This window comes from Panulirus ornatus, chromosome 24 (assembly GCF_036320965.1).
Source record: "Panulirus ornatus isolate Po-2019 chromosome 24, ASM3632096v1, whole genome shotgun sequence".
Classification (NCBI taxonomy): Eukaryota; Metazoa; Arthropoda; class Malacostraca; order Decapoda; family Palinuridae; genus Panulirus; species Panulirus ornatus.
The window spans coordinates 10,014,563-10,035,287 of NC_092247.1; the positions used below are offsets into that span (position 1 = coordinate 10,014,563).

At 40.3% G+C, this 20,725-nt stretch overlaps 1 protein-coding gene across 1 annotated transcript in view; it reads left to right on the forward strand.

The window, feature by feature from the left end:
• The first annotated feature begins 4,903 nt into the window (after window positions 1-4,903).
• Window positions 4,904-20,725, forward strand: part of LOC139757098 (dynein regulatory complex subunit 4-like) — a 118,293-nt gene continuing 102,471 nt past the window's right edge. Inside the window, exon 1 of the mRNA XM_071677191.1 lies at window positions 4,904-5,220. Within this exon, the coding sequence (XP_071533292.1) occupies window positions 5,191-5,220 (30 nt within the window). The 5' untranslated portion in view covers window positions 4,904-5,190. The remainder of the gene's footprint in view (window positions 5,221-20,725) is intronic.

Genomic DNA, 20,725 nt, shown 5'->3' on the forward strand with positions numbered 1-20,725 from the left:
AATATTTGGTCATTCTAGATTCTATTTTCCATATGTCTCTACTAACCATACTAACGAACGCTCAACTCTACTAACGAACGCCCGCTAACGGACGCTTAACTCTACTAACGGACTCTCAACTCGGGAAATGGTTATGAATAACTTGAAAGATAACCGTCTTAACGGATCAGAATGTAACCGCTAAGTACAGAGACGTCTGAGGTTCAAGAAATGAACGTATAAACAAATACCCATATACCAGAGATTATGGTCATAGACCTGAGCCTGTTGTTACGCAATTTTATCAGGCCTCTTTGCGATAATGGCTGGGAAATTATGGAGTGCGTGATTCTGTAAGTGGATGATCGTCTAGTGACGCCGCCCGTGGCCAGACGTTGACGGGACGTGATTGACAGTTGCCGACCGCCTCCCTCCGCTCTCTCCGTCACAACCTTTGTTTGTTTGCCACTGACGCAACTAATTCCATACACCGTAAAAGTATGTGCGTTGCCCGGGTCCGTTAGCAGACAAGACACACTCATTTGCACTGCAGAAAAAATATTATCACGAGTATAATACGAAAAGAGAGAAGTAGAGTTGAGGTATTTGAAGGAGTTACATCGGACTTATAGTCTTTTTTCATTGGTTAAAATCATTCAAATGTCCTTTCACTTTGATAACTACAAACCAGCAGATAACATCTGATATTCGATTTTCGGCAGCGATCACTGAAGATGTTATAATGTGTAACGGTATCCTCAGAAGACATGATTAAAGGCTGCACTGCCAAAAGAATAAAGGAAGAGATTAACTAAACATAAGGAGCTAATCATTACTCATATACTGGTACGGAATGAAAAATAGAACAGTTTTACGATCTAACAAGTTTCACACATGACTGTCTAGAAATATTTCAACAACTTTGCCAACACCGCCAAACTTGCTAAAATTTGGTGCAAGCGTTAAAAGCTTATACATAAAAAAAGTTATATTAGTTATAACACGTAAAAAGGTAAAATATAGTAGGGAAAAAAGCCCCACAGCCATTACCCGGCAGCTCTTTTAGTTGTATATTGTTGAATTTAATGGCTATCAAAAGCTAAAAGTCATTAAACCAAAATCCATAACGTACGTCAAAACAAACCACAAAAATTGAAAGTTCCCTTAATAACAAATACCAACCAGTCATTCTACTTTCGTGGGCTGAAAAAAACAGTAAACGTGTTTACTCACCAACTACCGTTCTGCCCAGTGAAGGTGATAATTGAGGAGAAAATACTTGCATCAAAATGGAATACAGTCTTTTAAGTTATACTTGAGACAGAAACTAGTAACTTTTATAGTATTTTTCTTCACTTTTTGTATCTCTTTATGTCTGTTTGTGGATATACGCATGTACTTTTGGGAGTAGATGGGTATATGTGTTTCTGCACGTCTGTCTAATGACTAAATAGAACATGCGGCCAAAGGCTAAAAAATTACCGAGAAAATACATACAATAAAGACATACGAGGCTCTGACAAGGACACAGGAGTCTCACAAACAGTCTATACAACCTCAGAGGAGCTGCAAGTGGTATGTGTGTAAGTACCAATTTGAAACTACCTTGTTGCACAGCACAGGGAAGGAGTTCTTGACCCTTACCTTTCTCTAATATCATAAAGTCTCGTATACTGTCAGCATTCGTATTCACTCCTGCTGTTCCTCTCATACTTCCTAGTCCTCCCTTTTCTCCTTACACCTTTCTCTTATTTCATCAGCTTCCCACTTTCCTCATTTCTCTCTCACACTCATTCCTTCACAACCACTTTTCTAGTTTTCTGCTTACCCTTCTACTTCTATCTCAGTCTCTCTTTCTGTCACCCACCCTCCATCATTCACACCTTCCTCAATACATCGACACAAACATCACCATACTCTCTTATCTATCATCCTGGAATCTCAGAGGATTCCTTTTCATTTCGGTTTCCACTTTATGAACATCCCGTCTTAATTCCTCCTCTCGTAGTCTGTTAAAGCCATCTGAATCTTCCATCCCAGTCTCTTAGCTCTTTTGCAAAATCGTCCATTTCATTCTCCCTTCCATTTCTCCAAACCATTCACTATGCCATAAGGACGGAATAATCAAATGGCTTTACAAAACAGATATATGCGGCAGGGAGGAGACCCGCAGGGGAGGCGAGGAGAACATATTATACATTCACCTCATCAACATGCAAGAAGCTGCAAAATAACTGGCGCAGCAGAGCAGGGAGAGGAGGAGGCTGAGTGCCCCAAGAATTTACGTGACTTACATGGGCAGTAAACCATGCACCATGATAAATATCCCAGTATTGCACCAGAGCTGTGCTGCTCCTGCTGCTGTTGTTGCTGCTGCTACCTCTGGCTGCTGCTGCTGCTGCTGTTGCTACTGCCTCTATTATACATTGCTGCTACTGCTGCTGTTATTACTACTGCCTCTATTATAGCTGCAACTGTTGCTGCTGTTGCTACTGCCTCTAGCATATATTACTGTTACTACTGCTGCTGTTTCTGCTGCCTCTGGCATGTTATTGTTTCTGCTGCTGCAGCCACCACTGAGATAAACTGCTGTCGCTTCTGCTTTTGACATAAATTGTTCCAGACGATGCTATCATCTCTGTTACTATCAGCATGATAGTAAGTTTGCTTCATTCTATCTATTTTTTTTTTATCAAAATGGTTTATGCTTTGAAAAGAGAAGTTTCAGGTTCGTTAGATTAAGAATACTGCATATGCTATCTTCCATTTATTTCACACAATAACCAAAGGCAAAGGGAGAGAAAGATAGTCCAGTCGAGTGTGAGATAGGAACATACAAGCGTATTAGACTTGTATCAGCGTATTCAGTACATAATTTCCCATTCTGAAGCGTTTCAGTTTACGATACCACATTTTGTACATTTGGTGCATCTGACGGGATTTCTTGCATATAAACACTCTCAGAAGTTAGGAACTTTTAGTCTTCTGGCAAGATTTATGTGTTCAATCTTGTTTAAAACCTTACAAGGATCTCTATCTATAAAGCCTCTAGAAATATATATTTCCTATGGTGTTTAAAATTGGCTTTTCTTTCAATAGCAGGAAATACATGCACATCTCATTGGTTATCCATCGTATCTTATCATGGACGGTGTTCGTGGTACCTGAAGCCTCTCCGGTTATGGATTCCGAGGCGACAACTGTTGTCGCAGTTATAGTAAGATTGTAAAACAATGTATCATGTTTGCATGAGTCGCGTTTGACACTTGTTCTACTTCAAGTTAAAGATGTTATTTTGTCCGGCCTTGAGATTTGGTCTTGGTTAAAAGGAGACGGTGCGGCATTTATTGTAAATATATTGTAAGCAACTAAATGTTTTCATTCAGCAAGATGGTCCAGTTCACTGCTTACTCTGATGCATGATCTTTTTGTGTATAGTTTGTTATCGTCAGTTAGGTAAAGTATATAGTAAGGAAAGTTTGTATATTCATATATGAATAGATTTACATATACAGCATGTGTGTGTGTGTGTGTGTGTGTGTGTGTGTGTGTGTGTGTGTGTGTGTGTGCATTGATTACTGAGGTTTTTATTGACAACTGAAAGAACTTTTTTAATTCGTATTCAAAGCTTGATTTGTTTCAAATCTTCTTTAATTCACTCGTTAACAAATGCTATGTTCATTTACATTAGAAAGAAGGAATTTGAACCGTAAAAAGTAATACAAACGCAGTTGCAAACATGGATACATACACGAACACAAATATGAATTCAAATATATCTGTAAACGTCAAATACCAAACAATATTTTCTCTCGTCATGATCATCCATTTAAATAGTGTCATTGTGTTCATAAATGATTTATAAGGGTTTGCATATTTATAGAAATGATCAAATCTTCATTATGATGACTGGTCAGCATATCCTCGTTAATAGTAGTCAATAGTCTCGTGATGTTATCATGTTCACATGTGACATGTGTAGGGAAATTGGTGGGAAAAAAGGAAAATCAAACAGGAATGATTCATGGGTTAATAGGAAATACAAAGGATATATATTCTAAAGCAACATCGTACCTTGAATGGGAAGATCGAAAGTGCTTATTACCGCTTAAATGCCAATCATCAAAGCTTCTACAAAATGTCTTACTGACAGAAGGACTGAGTTAATTCTTAGCAACTCTGAGGATCAGACTAGTTCTGAAGTTAATCACAGTCAGTGTACATAGACAACTGCTTTTTGTCATATACCATGATGGTGTCATATACCATGTTGGTGTCATATACCATGATGGTGTCATATACCATGATGGTGTCATATACCATGATGGTGTCATATATCATGATGGTGTCATATACCATGATGGTGTCATATACCATATTGGTGTCATATACCATGATGGTGTCATATACCATGATGGTGTCATATACCATGATGGTGTCATATACCATATTGGTGTCATATACCATGATGGTGTCATATACCATGATGGTGTCATATACCATATTGGTGTCATATACCATGTTGGTGTCATATACCATGATGGTGTCATATACCATGATGGTGTCATATACCATGATGGTGTCATATACCATGATGGTTTCATATCCGAAAGATTCCAGTAGACAGAGTTAATGATTACAATAGGTGTTAGAAAGCTAATACATACTTCTTTAACCAGTGGTCAAAATCAAACAAATCCTTGATATTCTATATAAACATTTAATTGTCACTTAACAAGCGAGTGTGCTGTAACGTATCTCTCACGGGTTAGCTTAGTATACCTTACCCGTTCTCCTCAAATTTTTGTTGCAAGCTTAATAATGAGATGGCGCTGGTAGCAACCTGTCAACAACTGAATAGATCTGGTAATCCAGGACGATCTTACCCTCTGAATACATCTTTCCTGGTCGACGTTGGACGTAGTGTTTAGTATACCCAGAGCGCTAGAGCCTCGTGGATGTAACTAGTGTCTCTGTGTTTGTAAACTCGTTCTACGCCGTTATTACGCAGTGTTAACTCGGTGTTACGTTGTGAAAACTGTTTACGCATACAGCGAACGTAAGAACAATAGCTGACGATCCTGAAGCATCGTGTACGGACAGTTAAAAAGTGTAAACAATCAGTTGTTGATGCCACGATCACAAATGTTCGCCACATGAAGCAGCAATTACAGGACAGATTCTAGTGCAGTTCATTGGGACGAAGAATTCATGCCGGAAAAGTTGGATGACCTTGATGGGGTAAGCAGTTTCTCTTTGAAATTATAGACATGTTTGACACTGACGGTGAATCACTGAACGAGACTTCGAGACCCAAGACGCGGGTGGGTGGGGGGTTGTGTCCGCGCTATCTCTCCTCACATCTTTATTCATTCTGTAATTTTCATGGAATCTATAGAGAACATGAATAAACAGCTATGTTTCTATACATTACGGAGAAGTTATACATTTTGATATATGAAGATTAAAAACATCGTGATTCCATATATGAATATCACTTTTTTTTTTCATAATCATGTTTGAAACATACCGAGACCCCGAAACCCGGAGCGTGTTCGAGTCAGCGGACTCGGACCGTCGAATGGCAATGAACGACTGTTACTGATGAACTTATAAACAAGATAGAATAATGAAGGAAATAAATGGGGCTGTGAGAAATACGATGGAAAAGAGGAAGAAGGGATATCCTTTATAAAAATTGTAGAAACGAAAAAATTACGTAGTTATGTAAACGGCGGCGGATTCATTCTCAGTTCAGAATTGGCGGATGGAATCGAAAACGTCGCGTTTGGTGAATGAAATGACAATTGAAATTACTTTGACCTCTTGAGCACGACGTTACGACCCTAGAGGACGAGGGTATGGTGTTGACGTTATCATACACAAGCCATATACCGTCGTGCTCACGAAACTCGGTGGGAGGAAGGGGTGTGGGTGATTACTGAGTGAAAACCGATTATCAGATCATTTTTGATTAGAGGAAATATCGATACGGTTTGGATTCTTTCAGTAATATTGACGATATACTTTAACAACTCACCTACCTTGAAAACCATACGTTGCACAGACTAAGTGCTTGTCTAAGGAGCTGGGAATCCTGTTCAGATGCCAAAGATTATTTTCTGTCAAGTTGTTCATGTTGTGAGGACAGTCAGTTTCGTCTTTTTATTGGGTGCATCCCAACCACCTGGAGCCGTTCTAGGTCTACATTTCTCTATGACAGAATCGAGTCGAAAGAAATATTACGTATCAGTTCTCTCAGTCTGGCCTCAGGCCTTGATCCAGTTACCCTACAAAGCGCTGTTGGCTTTTTTTTTTTTTTTTGTCGACAACAGACAGTACTGTCTTCCAGTCCCGAGAAATGACTGGATGTGCGCCCGTCATTAGCGAGACCACGTAACACTAAGCAGACCGCTGAGTCATGTTATTACTGTCTGTCAGTAGGTGATGTTAGGGTAACTTGTGCCGATGTTTGGCGCTTTCTCTACACCGCTAAACCGTAGAAACATTTACCTTCTTACAATATGCTCATCATCACCGACCAAGACTGTTAGATACTTCGTCTATTTTTCTTCATACTTTTCTATTTCTTTAGCCCTTTATATTGTTTCACTAAAGATCTGACCTCATTTACCACTTCTGCTTGTGACCTGGACATACGTCGTAAGAAGAAAAAGTGTGGTTGAAATAGGTCGAAGGAATAAAAGAAAAATCAAGCATTTGTGATGTGTGAAGGTGTTAGAAATGACATAAAGAACAAAAGGCAAGGTTTCAGATAATGAATGAAGAGAGAAAGAGAATATCAAGTATTTGATGAGAGTTTGATGTGAAACCGAACGCGTTAAAAACCTGCAAAGTTGGAAGTACATGATTTAGGAGCTTATTTCTAGAAATCGCAAATTACTTTATAGCTTCACTTAGGGTTACGGAAAGAACACACATGCAAATAGCGTACCGATTAAGAGCAATAATTAGAATCTATTCAGAAATCCGAACGATTCCGAAGAAACATAGAAATAATTTTCCTCCTACTAAAGAATGATCGGAAATGATATGGATGAAAGGTATGGAGAAACTGAATGAAAGCATGACAGGATGCGAATATTTTATTACATTAGTGGAATAGCCAGTTGCTGTGAACGCAAAAACAATAACTCACCAACGTCTGATGCCTTACCATCACTCTCAATGAAGAGAATCTGTCACTATCACATGGAGAACTGGGGCCTTACCAAGGGACTAGTGCAGAAGTATGATCTGCGTAAAGGAAGCTACGTAACGGGATTGTGGTGGAATATTTCTTGTCATGCAACACTAACCATACCATGTACTGCCATCCATGTCATATACTTCCTTCCCCGTCTTGTATTGCTGACCCCGTCATGCACTACCGCCTGCAAGATGTACTATCACTATTGTCATATACTGTTCTCTTCAGATATACTGCCATTCGTATCATCTCATACATCCTGTGCCATGAATTGTCACTTCTGTCATGCACCACTTCCGTGTCATGTACTGCCAACCCTATCATGTCGTGCTACACTAACATATGCTCCCATTTGTTATGTTCTGCCGCCCTGTCACACGCCATAACCCATGACACGTATCGTCTCCCTCGTCATGTACTCCCACCCAGCTCGAGCGGCCGAGCTGGGTGATAAACAACAATTTCTTGGCGAGAAAGAAGGAGCAGGGTGAGGCATGGGTGTATATATTCTCCCAAATTGGTTTTACGGCAGATAAATGAGTAATTTTCTGTTGATTATCGTGTTATTAGGTTGGCAACATTTCTTAACCTTTATATAGTGATATGAATTACCTCGACAGTTCTTTACCACATAGTTCATTGATGAACATTGTCTGTCTTAAAGCGATGATATATATGTGACATCTTGCTCACGATATACGTCATGATCAGCGTTAAAGTAACTTACACAACCACTTTTCTATTTTGTTGCAATGGGCTGACCGCCCTGAATCAGTTCAGCTTCTAAATAGAAGCCTTTCCGGCATCTTAACTCCTAGGGTCACTTTCCTCTTCTAACGAGTCTTGATGAATAGCGGGCCATAACTTTTTTCTTGTGGCAATGACAAGATGGCGATGGAGAAAAACAAAGTAGCCCAAAAGCGTTGGTCCACGCGCGACATCCGTCTCTATGCCCCGCACTCCACCCTCGGTTCCACACCATTTTTCACGGGCCTGCCTGATTCTGATCTTCTTGTTATCTGCCGTTCTTTTCCATTTTTCTCGTTCAGGGAGACGTGGACGGATGAATGGAAAGTGTATATCAAAGTCAGGCGGGACACTGGCGCGGGCCAAGACCACGGTTCGCACGCGTCATCTCCCTGTCATTTAGCGGCAAAAGACAAATGACGGGTGTCCCTTCGCTCGCTGCTGGATTTATCTTCCTTTTTTTACGGTGAAACCCGAGGACCTGTTCCTGATGAGGCCTTGACGCCCCAGGCAGGCGGAGGGTTGCTGCAGGGTAGCCTCGCAAGCCAGCCAAAAACAGCAGCACCTCCACGGGATAAACCTAACACACCATTCTACCAAAATTCATTTTACTTAATCTTGCCGTAATGAGCAGGCGAATTCATCGTGCCCTCTTACCCAAACTGTAGGCAATGGCGCAAGAGAGGATGCAGAGTGCAAAAGGTCCAAGAACTGGTCCGCAATGACTTACTCATGTAAGCAGCTTACACAGTGAGCGACTAGTTTACAGTGTCATGAACTTTGAAAAATTTATAATATTTATGGTGTGGTTTAAGCCCAATATTAGAGAGAAAACAAACAAACTGTTCTCCATCTTCGTTATGTGTAATCTTAATGAATCTCTGATGTTCCTGCGACACAAACTTATTGTGGTCATGTTCAGGGGAATATGATTCTACACTTGAAAACAGAATCATTTACTGTTGAATTGTTTTTTGCGAAGGCATGGAAGATTTCAAGGTAATAACAAAGCTAAATACTGTTTAGAAGGTCGACGTCAAGTTAACGAAACAGATTTCCTAATCTTGCTTGCTGATGAGACCCATGTTTGTATATGATTTACAAGAAATATTTACCTTTGGTAGAATGTCACTTTAACTGAGGGCTTCTAACTCCGAGCCTCAGCTCGATCTGTCTTGTTACTCCAACCCTCAGCTCTGGCTTTGACGCATAACTCCTAGCCTCACCCGAGGTTGTGACGTCTAACTCTTACCCTCAGCTCTGGTTATAACGTCTGATTCTTAGCCTCAGCTTAGTATGTAACATCTGTATCGTAGCCTCAGCTCAGGATGTGACATCTAACTCCCAGCTTTAGCTCAGGTGGTTACATCAAACTCCTAGCTTCAGATCTGGCCTTGACGTCTAACTCTTAGCCTCAGTTCAGGTTGTGACGTGAGCAGATGCTGAGGGAACACCAATGTTAAAGGGATTAATTTCCCATGAGGCAGGATAGTGCAGGTGCTGTCTCGCATGATTCAGTTCATGAATGCCATGCATTTTGAGTTCAGTCGCAACCTTAGCCGTTCACTTTGAGGAATGTCTTCGTTTAAGGAAGATAAGCTGGAAGGTTGTCATGCATGGATATAGATAAGCTTGTTATAATGATGATGATAAGATTCATTTCAGTTTTTCTGTCGTTGATACTTGCAAGGTCAAGTGGTTTCCTCTGACACGCACTTAACTGAGTTACACCACACTCACTCTGGATGAGTCGACGTACCAAGACGCGCCACATTCACATACATCTTGCTTCACTTCAGCCGCATTACTGATGATGATTAGCATCAACGCATCGCATAGACTGTGTGCACCATATTGCTGTTCCTGCTTAACATCAACCTCGTCATAGGTTGCTTGAATCACATCATTATTGTTACTGCTGCAGGATGGTATACCCAGTATACTTCTAGACTGTTTATGTAGATAACCGACTAGTATCCCCCAGTGAGTGTGTGATTGTGTAGATGACGGCTACAGTTTACACACCTTTATTACAAATTAGTTTAATTCTGAATATCATATAATATCTTTATCGTGACAAATTGACGATCCTCCATTAGTACATTTTTCTTGATATTCTGATTATTGTAATTACTCGGCCAAGTGACTCTGACAGATTCCTGAACGTGATGGGCCTCGTTTCAATATTTTGTACGTGTATGATGAGGTCTTGAATATCATGTTAACAAAACATTGAGCCAGTTTAATTAATGAAAGCAATCTGTCAAAGAAGTGTTAATCTCCACAGTGAAAAACACTCTGAATTTCATATTTACTGTTATCTCATTATCTGTGACAAGATGAATCATTCTCTGTACTGGAATATGGGTAATTTTATGTATAGAGATAATCATTGTGTTAAAACTGTCCATGGATTCAAAAACACATCATTTACTGCAGAAGAGAAATGTATCTACAACAGCGTGCTTGCTGGTGTAGGGTCCTGGCGGTAATAGAGACATGTCACTGTGCCTTGCTATATCGTCGCTTGTAGTGCTAGAGAGGAAAGATAGGTATCTACATGATCACTAAAGTACTTTCTTACGTCGTGTCCAGCTGGAAACGTCAGCGGTACTGTTACAGTAACGTGAGGTCAACGTGCTAGACTTAGCGTCCACGAAATGATGGGATCATTTCTCAGTACGACTTTGGCTAAGCGCAAGTATGTCTGTACACCCTACTGTTATCAACAGGATGTACGGTTGTATATTAAGCTGTTAAGGAAGGGTGAACTTATCGGTTCGAGATTATATTTCAGCTCAGGAGGGCATCTTGAAAAACTTTGATGATATTGTGGATAAAGAGGTTGTTGAGGTTTAATGTCAGTAATACACAGGCTTAGACCTCCATGGCTCGTGCTGATACCGACAAGCAGTTTTTTTTCAGTCAAAAGTTATAGTAAGGTGGTCATTCTAGCAAAAAAAATGCCTTATTGTTTATATTATCGTCATTATGATTGGCTGTTCAATTCGAAGTTTCTGGTTTCTTTTTTGGGATATGTGTCTGGCACTAGCTGACTTGCCTCCTACCACACCGTTTTACAAATATCACCATCTCGCTTATGGTGTTATCCATTTATACATTCTCTCCCGCATAATATCATAAGTTTCTCGTCATCATCTCTCTCACGATGTCTTCCTCACAAATCATCATCTACTTTACCACACCGTTTACTTCACAGGAATATTTTCTTGCTCATGTCTCATATTACCAACGCTTCAGAGTATAATCTCCCAGAGAACATCAATCCTTAACACCAACATCTCCCTCACACAGTCATTATCCTCACTCCGCCTCAAACCATCCTTCTCCCTCACTATCTACCTTATGATATCGTTAAATCCATCTTTCATATCACAACTTCATCTCTCCCTCCGTCCCCGCTCATTCTGTCGTCAGTCTCACGACACCATCATGCTTTCGCTATCATCTCCCTCACAATATCCTCACTCATACATCATCCTAGCTCTCACATCATTATCACCATCCTCACACTAGCCTTTCCCGTTACACTTTCACTTCACTCAGACCCTCATCATCCACACATTATCATTACCCCCAACACACGTATCATATCAACACCATTATCATCCATACAGCATCATCTGCCTCATAGCATCATCTCCATCACATTTTCCTCATCATCTTGCCATATCCATATCACCACAACCATTGTCTTCACAGCATCGTCTCCATCAAACCTTGATATTCTTCTCGCCATCCTTCTCCTCACATCATTAACTCTTTTACTCGTTCATCTTCCTCATACTATCCTTTCTGCATCATCTCCTCCATACCTTTCTCTTTCTCCCATCTTCCTTTTCCACAACGCATCACCTTCCTCGCGTCGTCATTCCAACTTCCATCTTATTACATAACTACCACCATCTTACTGCATCACCATCTTCCTTCTCAACTCATAATCTCTATACTATCAATCTCCATCAACCATCTTCCTCCTCATTGCAAGATCTCCGTTTTCTCTCTCACGTGCTATCATCCTTCTTTCACTGCATCGCCTCCCTCAAACCTGCATCTTCATTACATCATCTCTTCCTCACCATCTTCCTCCTCACATCATCACCCTCACACAAACATCTTCATCAGTGCATCACCACCTTCCACACACCACCATCATCATCTCACTAACACCAGCCAGCCCCTTCGCTCGCTCTCTCCGTCTCTGCCCTACCTCGTTTCTCCGTTAAGTTACTCTGGATCCTTTTCGGATTTTCTCTTCATCACAAAATGCTGTCAAGAAGCTTTTAGGAAGGCAAAATAATCAAGGGACCGTCAGCGTCACGCGAGGGTTGACAGGTAATCTTCGCCTGCATTGAGACCGGCTCACACACCATTTTTTCCATTATCTATGGTTCGGGTTTCCTTCTTCATCACTCGTAGTACGTACTCAGTCCTCTTGATTCCTTATACATTCTTTCTATAATCCTTATTACTCTAAGTAAATGGTTGACGGTATTACAACAGAAGTATAAATGATCTTAAGCCATATAAGTATGCCGCGATTTTCGGTTAGAAATAGCCTGAAAAAAATACTTTCATGAGACCGAACCAAAAAGGAATTCCTCCTTGGCTTCCTCAGACATCCACTGGCAACGTAGCTCTTCCAGTTTCCCCTTTCCAAAGTCTTCCAGCATCCAGCGCCGAGTATTCCACTGACAGGTTCATAAGTGTGCCTCTCCCAGCACTACTCACACCCTCCGCTTGTTCCCATCAGTGTCGACTTCACACGGGCGCCAAGACATGGTGGTGCATGGGAGACGTGGCCGGAGGACAGGTGGGAACAGCACGACACGAGGGTACATGGATGACATGGGTACATGGATGACGTAGGTACACGGGAGTACATGGACGACGTGGTTACCCGGGAGTACATGGATGACGTGGATACACGTGAGCACATGAGACAACAAATAGAGAAGACCCGATAGAGTGCGACAAGGTTATCTGCTGGAGGACAGCAATGGTATCCAGAATTTTTAATCTATACAGATGGAGACAGGACTGAGGGTAGAATGCGTCTACGTACCACTCCCCCGGCATATCAACCGGCAGAAATAGAACAATGAAGGAACATATGCAGTAGCGAGAGGGACTTACTGACGTGGATGTTACACATGACAGGGTGGATGGTAGTCCCACTAACATCTAATCACAGCCTCCGGACGCTCTGGGGAAGAGGGATTTTAGCAGCTCCGGTGTAAAGGAAGAAGCAGATGAAATGCGCGCTGCATAGCAGTATGTTATTGCCTCTCACTAAATAGGCTTCCTCTGTGATTACTGATATCACTAAAAGATTAATTTAAACGTGATTTAGATGTGTAGAAAGTGTTTCCTGGACAATTCTGGTCGTAATCTACTCGGTGTTCTATAATTCTACTGCTAAAGAAGCTTTTGCCCACATGTGTATCACATCTTTAATTAGGTCATCATCTGGCCTCTGTATTGTTATTTACGGAATGAAATCATCATGCGCTATGTTCCCGGTATTATAAAACATATTGAATCCTTTAGTAGGTCTCCAAGTCTGCGCTTTCCAAGAGAAAATAATATTAGATCTCGGTCTTTCGCACACAGGTTTGTTTCATAGTGGCGAAAATCATTTTCCTGTTCTTTTTTTAGTGGGACGTTGCACTGAGTATACTGTTTCTTTTGTTTAGTGGTTACATTTCTGGCTGTGAAACTCAGTGTTCTGTTTACTTTATCTAGAAGAGCTAATCATTTATTTGGTCACATAAAGTCATCACCGACTCTCAATCTAAGATCTTTCCCTTCTTGTACTTCTGACGGAGACGTACCTAACACTTTGTTCTCGTGTTTGATATTTTCATGACCAAGTTGTATTACTCTGCATTTGTCTATGGTATAGACTTCTCGTAATGCCTATGGCTATATAATTGTTAGTTATTAGTTTACTGTCATCTGAATATTGTCTCCAACGTTTTACTTATAGCTCAAGTAAACTAAAAGGTTTCTCCTCTCTTCTGACATGTCATCAATAACGGATTTTATCAAAGTTTGCTGAACTGAGATTTGGAATTGTTTTCTTTTAATCAAAACGGAAAAGAAAAGCAAAATTCATAATATTATGGAGGTGAGAACTGGAAGAAACTATGCTGCAGGATACTGAAATAGGAGACATTGGTGGACAGTGGAAGGAAGGCACAGTGTAGGGGTAGATGCTAAGCCGCAGACTCTCTGATAGTGTACACATTGGCAAAGCTTGTGTCAGTGTATTTGGTCTACTTCTTACCTGTCAAAGCCAACCCGTGACGCTCATTACTCCTTCATGTTTCTCCCTACGTCTATAATGTGTCTCTTCTTAAGAGACGAGTCTATCACTAGGCTCGACCATGATGCTGTGGACACCTCTGACCATAACTGATATCTTTTTCATAGATGCATAAAGGCCTAGAGTATTACCTTGCTTTGTGTGTCCTGTTATGAATATTTCGTCCACGTAAACTTTCAAAAATCTCGCCCTTTAAGCTTCTGCACCACATCAATCCAGTTTTTACCTGAGTGCTGTATGTATCTAACTCCTGAGTATCTAATTAGCCCATAAATACCCGGAAGCTTCAAGATCCCGATGCCATTCTCCTTTAGGCCGCGGAAATTCATTCTATCTTGACTCGCAGGATCCCGGGCTGGGGGGATACGAGACGTCACAAGTTATCTAACCCTACCGCCTCCCTCTGGAAATCCGGGAAAATGCCGCCATGTCGCAAGTCGCTCCAGTGAAAATTAATTTTGCATCCGTCACCCCTTAAAGCGAGGAAGTGACGTGTGTGTCATCTCCCAGAGTCAAGGGTACGAAACTGGCACCGAGACTCCCTGTCTATTATATATTTTTACGTGACAGAAAGAAAAAAAATAGATACAGTATATGCTGCGTGACGCTGTTTTCAAGCATTTGTTTCAGATACTCCAAGGTATTGATTACAACGCCTCTGAGTGTGAATGCGCGTCCTGTAACTTTTCAGTTTTCATTTCACAATTACATGGAAACCCTAGTTTATGAACAAACCGCTCCATCACTTCACGTAAACATAATTTTATTCAAGCAAAGACAAAGTACGAGAAGCAAGTCTGTCAGAGAATATAACGAAAAAACACCCTTGATGAAATTTTATGCGTAAGATAACAGTTTGCTGCACAGCAACCAGAGTCTGGTATGATACCACTCCCGTAGTCTGGTGTCAGAGAACCATCGCGATAACCAGGAGTTATGATACTGCCACCAACAATGTGGTGGAACAGAAACACCACAACCATAACTACTCGACTATCACAGTATAGCATACGATAGATCTCCAGCATTGGGTGGAAAGGTATCCCTACAGTTTGGTATGACAGGTACCACCGCCAGTATTTAGTTGTGGTTGTATGACAACCAGGTGGTAATATCGCCTTGAGTACTTATGGTAGTACAACCGCTCTGACTTAAGTGTGTTGATGTGATAACCCGAACCATCTTCACCATTCGTGTCAGGATTTCTGGTCTTTCTCGTCTCATTAAAACTAACCAGCCTCGTTAGTGTCAGCATCTCCTGTGTGCAGTATACACCTGTCATCCTCTTTTTTTGCCTCCTGTTTGCACTTCTTTTTCCTCTTCTCGATTTTCTCATTGTGAATCACGAAATTCAAAGTGATGCAAGAAAAGAGGGAAAGAAGGATTAGTTGGGAGAAAGTGAAAATTCTAATTTCAACTTCACACTATTTCTCATCCTCTCTTTTGTGCCTTTTAGCATTGTTCTTCATCAAAAAGAGGCGAGGGAGGTAGACACACAGGCAAAGTACTCCAGTGTTTGGTGTAATTCTTCCCCTCTCTCATGCATCATGTACGGCCTGGTCTGGGTCAGGACTTTTGTCCGTGACTGTTGCCTTCGTCGGGGAAGAATGGAACACTAGAGACCTGAATGTAGCAGTGCTTACACCACCACCACCACCACTATCAACACCACCACCATTCTGTAGCACAGTTCCATATGTACAGATTAGTATGGTATCACCGTTACGGTGGAGCAACTACCACAACACGTCCAGAGAGTAAGACAACGAGAGAATATTTCCATTAACGTCATAGGTTACCGTCACAGACGAGTCTTCATCGAGGTCAGACTTTGAATGAAGCATTTTATATTTTCCAAGCAAAATGAGAAGAGAATATATGGAGAAAATATTTTTCTTTTTTAGCATGTAGAAAACCTGGATTTGAAAACGGGACTTCTAAAGCTCAGCAGTGTAGGGAAAGAAACAAATATCGTAACAGACTATCCCTGAGTTGCCACCAACCACAGAAGTGATATGACGAATTAGAATGCGTGTACTGGATGGTCTAGCTAATACCAGGGGCACATGGGCAAGGAGTTCTCGTGAGCAAAATCTTATATAGTACAGAAGAGGGAAAGAGGATCTAGAATGCGTCGTATAGAAAGTGGGTCATGTTTTGAGATCTGATTGAGAAAAATGATAAATCTGATCGCTCTGAATTCGACACCTTCATAAAGTACTTCGAGCTAGAACCGCCTCTGATGTAGGAGCAATAACACATACAAGAACAAGTCAATCCCTTGAATAATTAGAGCAAACCCTCAGAAGAGAAGAATCTTTTCTCCTTGTAACTTTAAAAGTGCTTTCCCAAATATTCCTTTATCGCACTTTTCTGTTTTGATCTACATCAATATGCGCTGCATTGCACTTGCCACCACTAGGATCAGGATGTCAATACGCCGCCAGGTCACATTGGATACTTCCGTAGTCATTCTTACAGTCTGGAGTTGTTCTAGAGTGGGACTAATGACTGAGACTTCTAATGTAACATTAGTTTTAAGAATTCTGATGTTTTTCCATTTAATGTTATTCTTTGTTTTCTGTTTGTATGTAATTCTTTTATGTAAGTGCCATCTTTTCTATTAGTTCCAGCAAGGTAAGGTTTTTATGTTATAATCTTTTGCATGGACTTTCATCGGAGGCTTGATGGAAGTCCATATAGATAACATTAGACATTAGTTTCATGTCCAACTTGCTTTATGTATTATGGAAAACTTCCAGTAAATTGGTAACACAAAATATGTTTATAGAATCTCTGTTGACAAAGAAATTTGTCAGTTTATTTAGATTATTAGTTTTCATTATCCCGAGTTCTGAGGAAGGGAGAATTGGATAATGATTTGCTGGAAGTTTCTTATCTTAGACATAGGAATTGTATTTGCCATATTCCAGTCCTCGAGCACTTTCCTTCGTATAATGACATAGGGACCAAACTTAACAGTGGATGTGTCAGTGTTAAAGAGAGGAGGAAAATTAACATGAAATTTGTTTTAATTTGTAGAAAGTTTTCATGAAAATGTTGAAAGAAATTGTTGACTGAAGGGATCACAGTTAAAGTCAGAACATCGGGAAAAAAGAACATTGTAGTTTAAGACGTTAAAAGGAATGAATAATGTAAACCGTATGAAAATTGGGGAGGTAGGCGAGGTGAGTAAACATGGTATAAGATAATGTAATAGAAGCAATTAGATATCTGAAATATGGTATTAACTGCGGTATAATTCAAGATTATATTTCACGGTAAATATCACGTCGTAGTTGCATAAAGACCTTGTATTCGGCATGGACCAGCCAGGAGTATACTTGGACATGCTAATGATTGGCCACGTTCGCTACGCTACAACCGGAAAACGTCGTCAGGAAGCCGTCACTGCCGTTGCTTTTGCCTCCAAGTTCGCACGCTTTAACGATTTCAGCGGAGAGTAATGTTAGTGTTATGGGAAGAGGTAAATAATTCCTCTTTTAATCCACTCTTAAAGAGCCATAATCATCATTAAAATGGGAAGTTATGTAATCATCACTTGTTCAGTAACGAGACAGAAGTATTTCAAAACGTACGACGCCAGTAGAATAACAGACTCAAGCACCTAATACACACCTAACGAGCATTTAAGCCAGAGGAGAGCTGGATGGGGTGAGGGAGACGTACTGGTCAGCGTGAGAACATTCACTACATACAGTAGAGTCACGTTCTCTTGGGCCAACGACACTCGAGGGAGGGGAGTGACAGCTTGCGTCTCACACCCTCTATAACGACACGGAAGACTTTAGCTTTCAGAATGAAGCTGTTTACCGATGCAGAGTGAAGGGTGTGACGGTAATATGTTGTTATTATGACAACTGTGATTATTTTCTTATAGTGGTAACAATACACAGTAAGTGACATACGAAACATTGTTGTAGTGTACGACAACAGGCTCAGGTGGTGTAGCACACAACATGATCCGAGGATAAACAGAGTCTTATCCGTTTCTCTCATTCCTAATACAACCGGCACGTCCCTCAAACCATTCTCCTCTTTGAAGCAATTGTGAAGCAATTTGAGTTCAAGTAAGTGCTGTAATGGAGGCTATGAATGTGGACGAGAAGCATGCTGAGAAAAGTGGAATATTATCTCATCATTTTCGTTGGGAGATTCATCATAAAGTTCGCATACTTACAGGAACCGACCATGACGTTTACCTGCTATACTCCGCCACCTGCAGTGTTAACGAGCCTTTGAATCAGACAGCTTCTTCGTCTCCCATCATAGTCACTTGCTTTCAATGGCCTCATAAGAAAATGAAAGTTTATCACAATTCACTTCAATACGCATGTTTTTGCATTCGTAGCTTTCATTTCATACCACGTATAGAAGTATTGGCGACTGCTTACTGTGATATATTCAGGTGTTAAAGATCATTCAAAAATTATACACAATCAAACTGTATATATGTTACTTCAGGAGCGGCACGGATGTCCTTGCATTACACCCTAAAACATGGTTAGGATGTAATCATCAACCTCATTCTCAGTGTTTTATTAGATATGGTCCAGTAACATCAATTTATACTCAGGTAAGGGAAATGAGTAACAAATGTGTTGTGTATAATGTTTGTGAAAGTTACTGCGTTAGATCTATAATCGTCACGTCGAGGGAGTTTCACAAAATAGACATCCATTTCAAACTGAAACTCAAGCCTAATTATACAAAAATAAAATCTTTTACAATAAATGATACAAGGCGATATGTCCATACGTACATCTAACGTAAATATCAAGGTAGTATGGTGAAAAATCAAATGTATTATAACTTTTTGAACGTCTCTCGTTTTTAAAGAAGTTACCCTAGAGAGTATTAACGTTTTCTTTAAAGTAAATGCGAAACCATTTTCTGTGATTAAAGTTATGGTAAACAACAATAATTAACTAACACTGTTCATATGTTTTGTAATCCACCATAAAGATTCTAAATTTGATTATTAGAGTCGTAATATACCAAATATACCCCTTAATTATGATTTATCATAACATAAATAACTTTCTTGCGCTAGAACAAGCGAAATGAAATCCACAGATCATCATAGTGCTCGGCTTTTAGACTTATTGATAAGCAAAGATTTATTGAAACTGCTGATCAGCGAAGAACAGGAAGGATGAGAGAATGAAGAGGACTTAACCATAGCTGTGGAGAAAGGCTTCAGAAAAGTCGAACGTAGACCTGTGAAGTTATACGAAAATGAGATAAGCCATATCTCTACAGGACCTGTGCAAGCTCGATGCACAGTGGGAGAGGGCATAGTTTCTGAATGATCATGAACACCAGGAGGAGAAGTTGAGGATTTTTCAAGTGATCGATGTAGCTTGACGATGATGGCCTTAATTACCTTGGCATTTGATAACCCTAAAGCTCAGATAATCTAATCAACCTTACCGATACTGCTCATGGCACAGTACTCACGTAAAAGTTCAAAGTTAAATCACGACTGATATTATCTACGTTGCCTTATTAGTTACGTGAAAATGTTACAGATTTTTTTCTCTGAAACATTTTTATGTCCTTCTCCTCATACCACACTGATCTCTGAGATTAATTTCTCTTCCATTGTCATAAACAGCCTGGCTAGGACCATTGGTCTGGTTTGAATTCCTTTGTATCATAACAGCAAATTCTATAAAGAATACAAAATATGGGTATGTTTGGTAATAGTTCAGGATTTCACTGACGAGTTTTCGAAACTTTAACTCGATATATACGCTTCCCTTCAAGGCATATAGTCGATTCTCAGACTTGTACGTCTTGGCTATGATCACAAAACGAGAGATAATGCGATCACATGCTCATAGCGAGCCTATATACAACACCGTCGCACTGGTGCTCCTGTCCCGCAGGCGGGCGTACAGCCATAGTTGTCCTGCATAACATTTTGTCATAAAAACTTCAAGTGATGAACTTCACCACAGTTTACACAGCTCAGACCTCGTCGAGAGATTGTAGCAAGGGTGGAGGTGGAGGGAAGCGTAGGGTCCTTCCACCTTCGCTGTCCCTGCACGTTATCATGTGTACCCTCACAGTCGTCCTCAGTCAGGTTCTCGCTGACCTAACCGCCTGAAACACCAACTGAAGACATCATATAACCCTGTCTAATGTACGGGTAGTTGCCCTGATGATGTCTTGAGAAGTAGACGAATGCTTGATGTCTGTCTGCCTGTACATCTCTTGTAGGTTTGACGGATCTATCATCCACGGTATCAGTGATATATATATATATATATATATATATATATATATATATATATATATATATATATATATCACTGATACCGTGGATGATATATATATATATATATATATATATATATATATATATATATATATATATATATATATATATATTGGCAGAATTTTATATTTTCTTA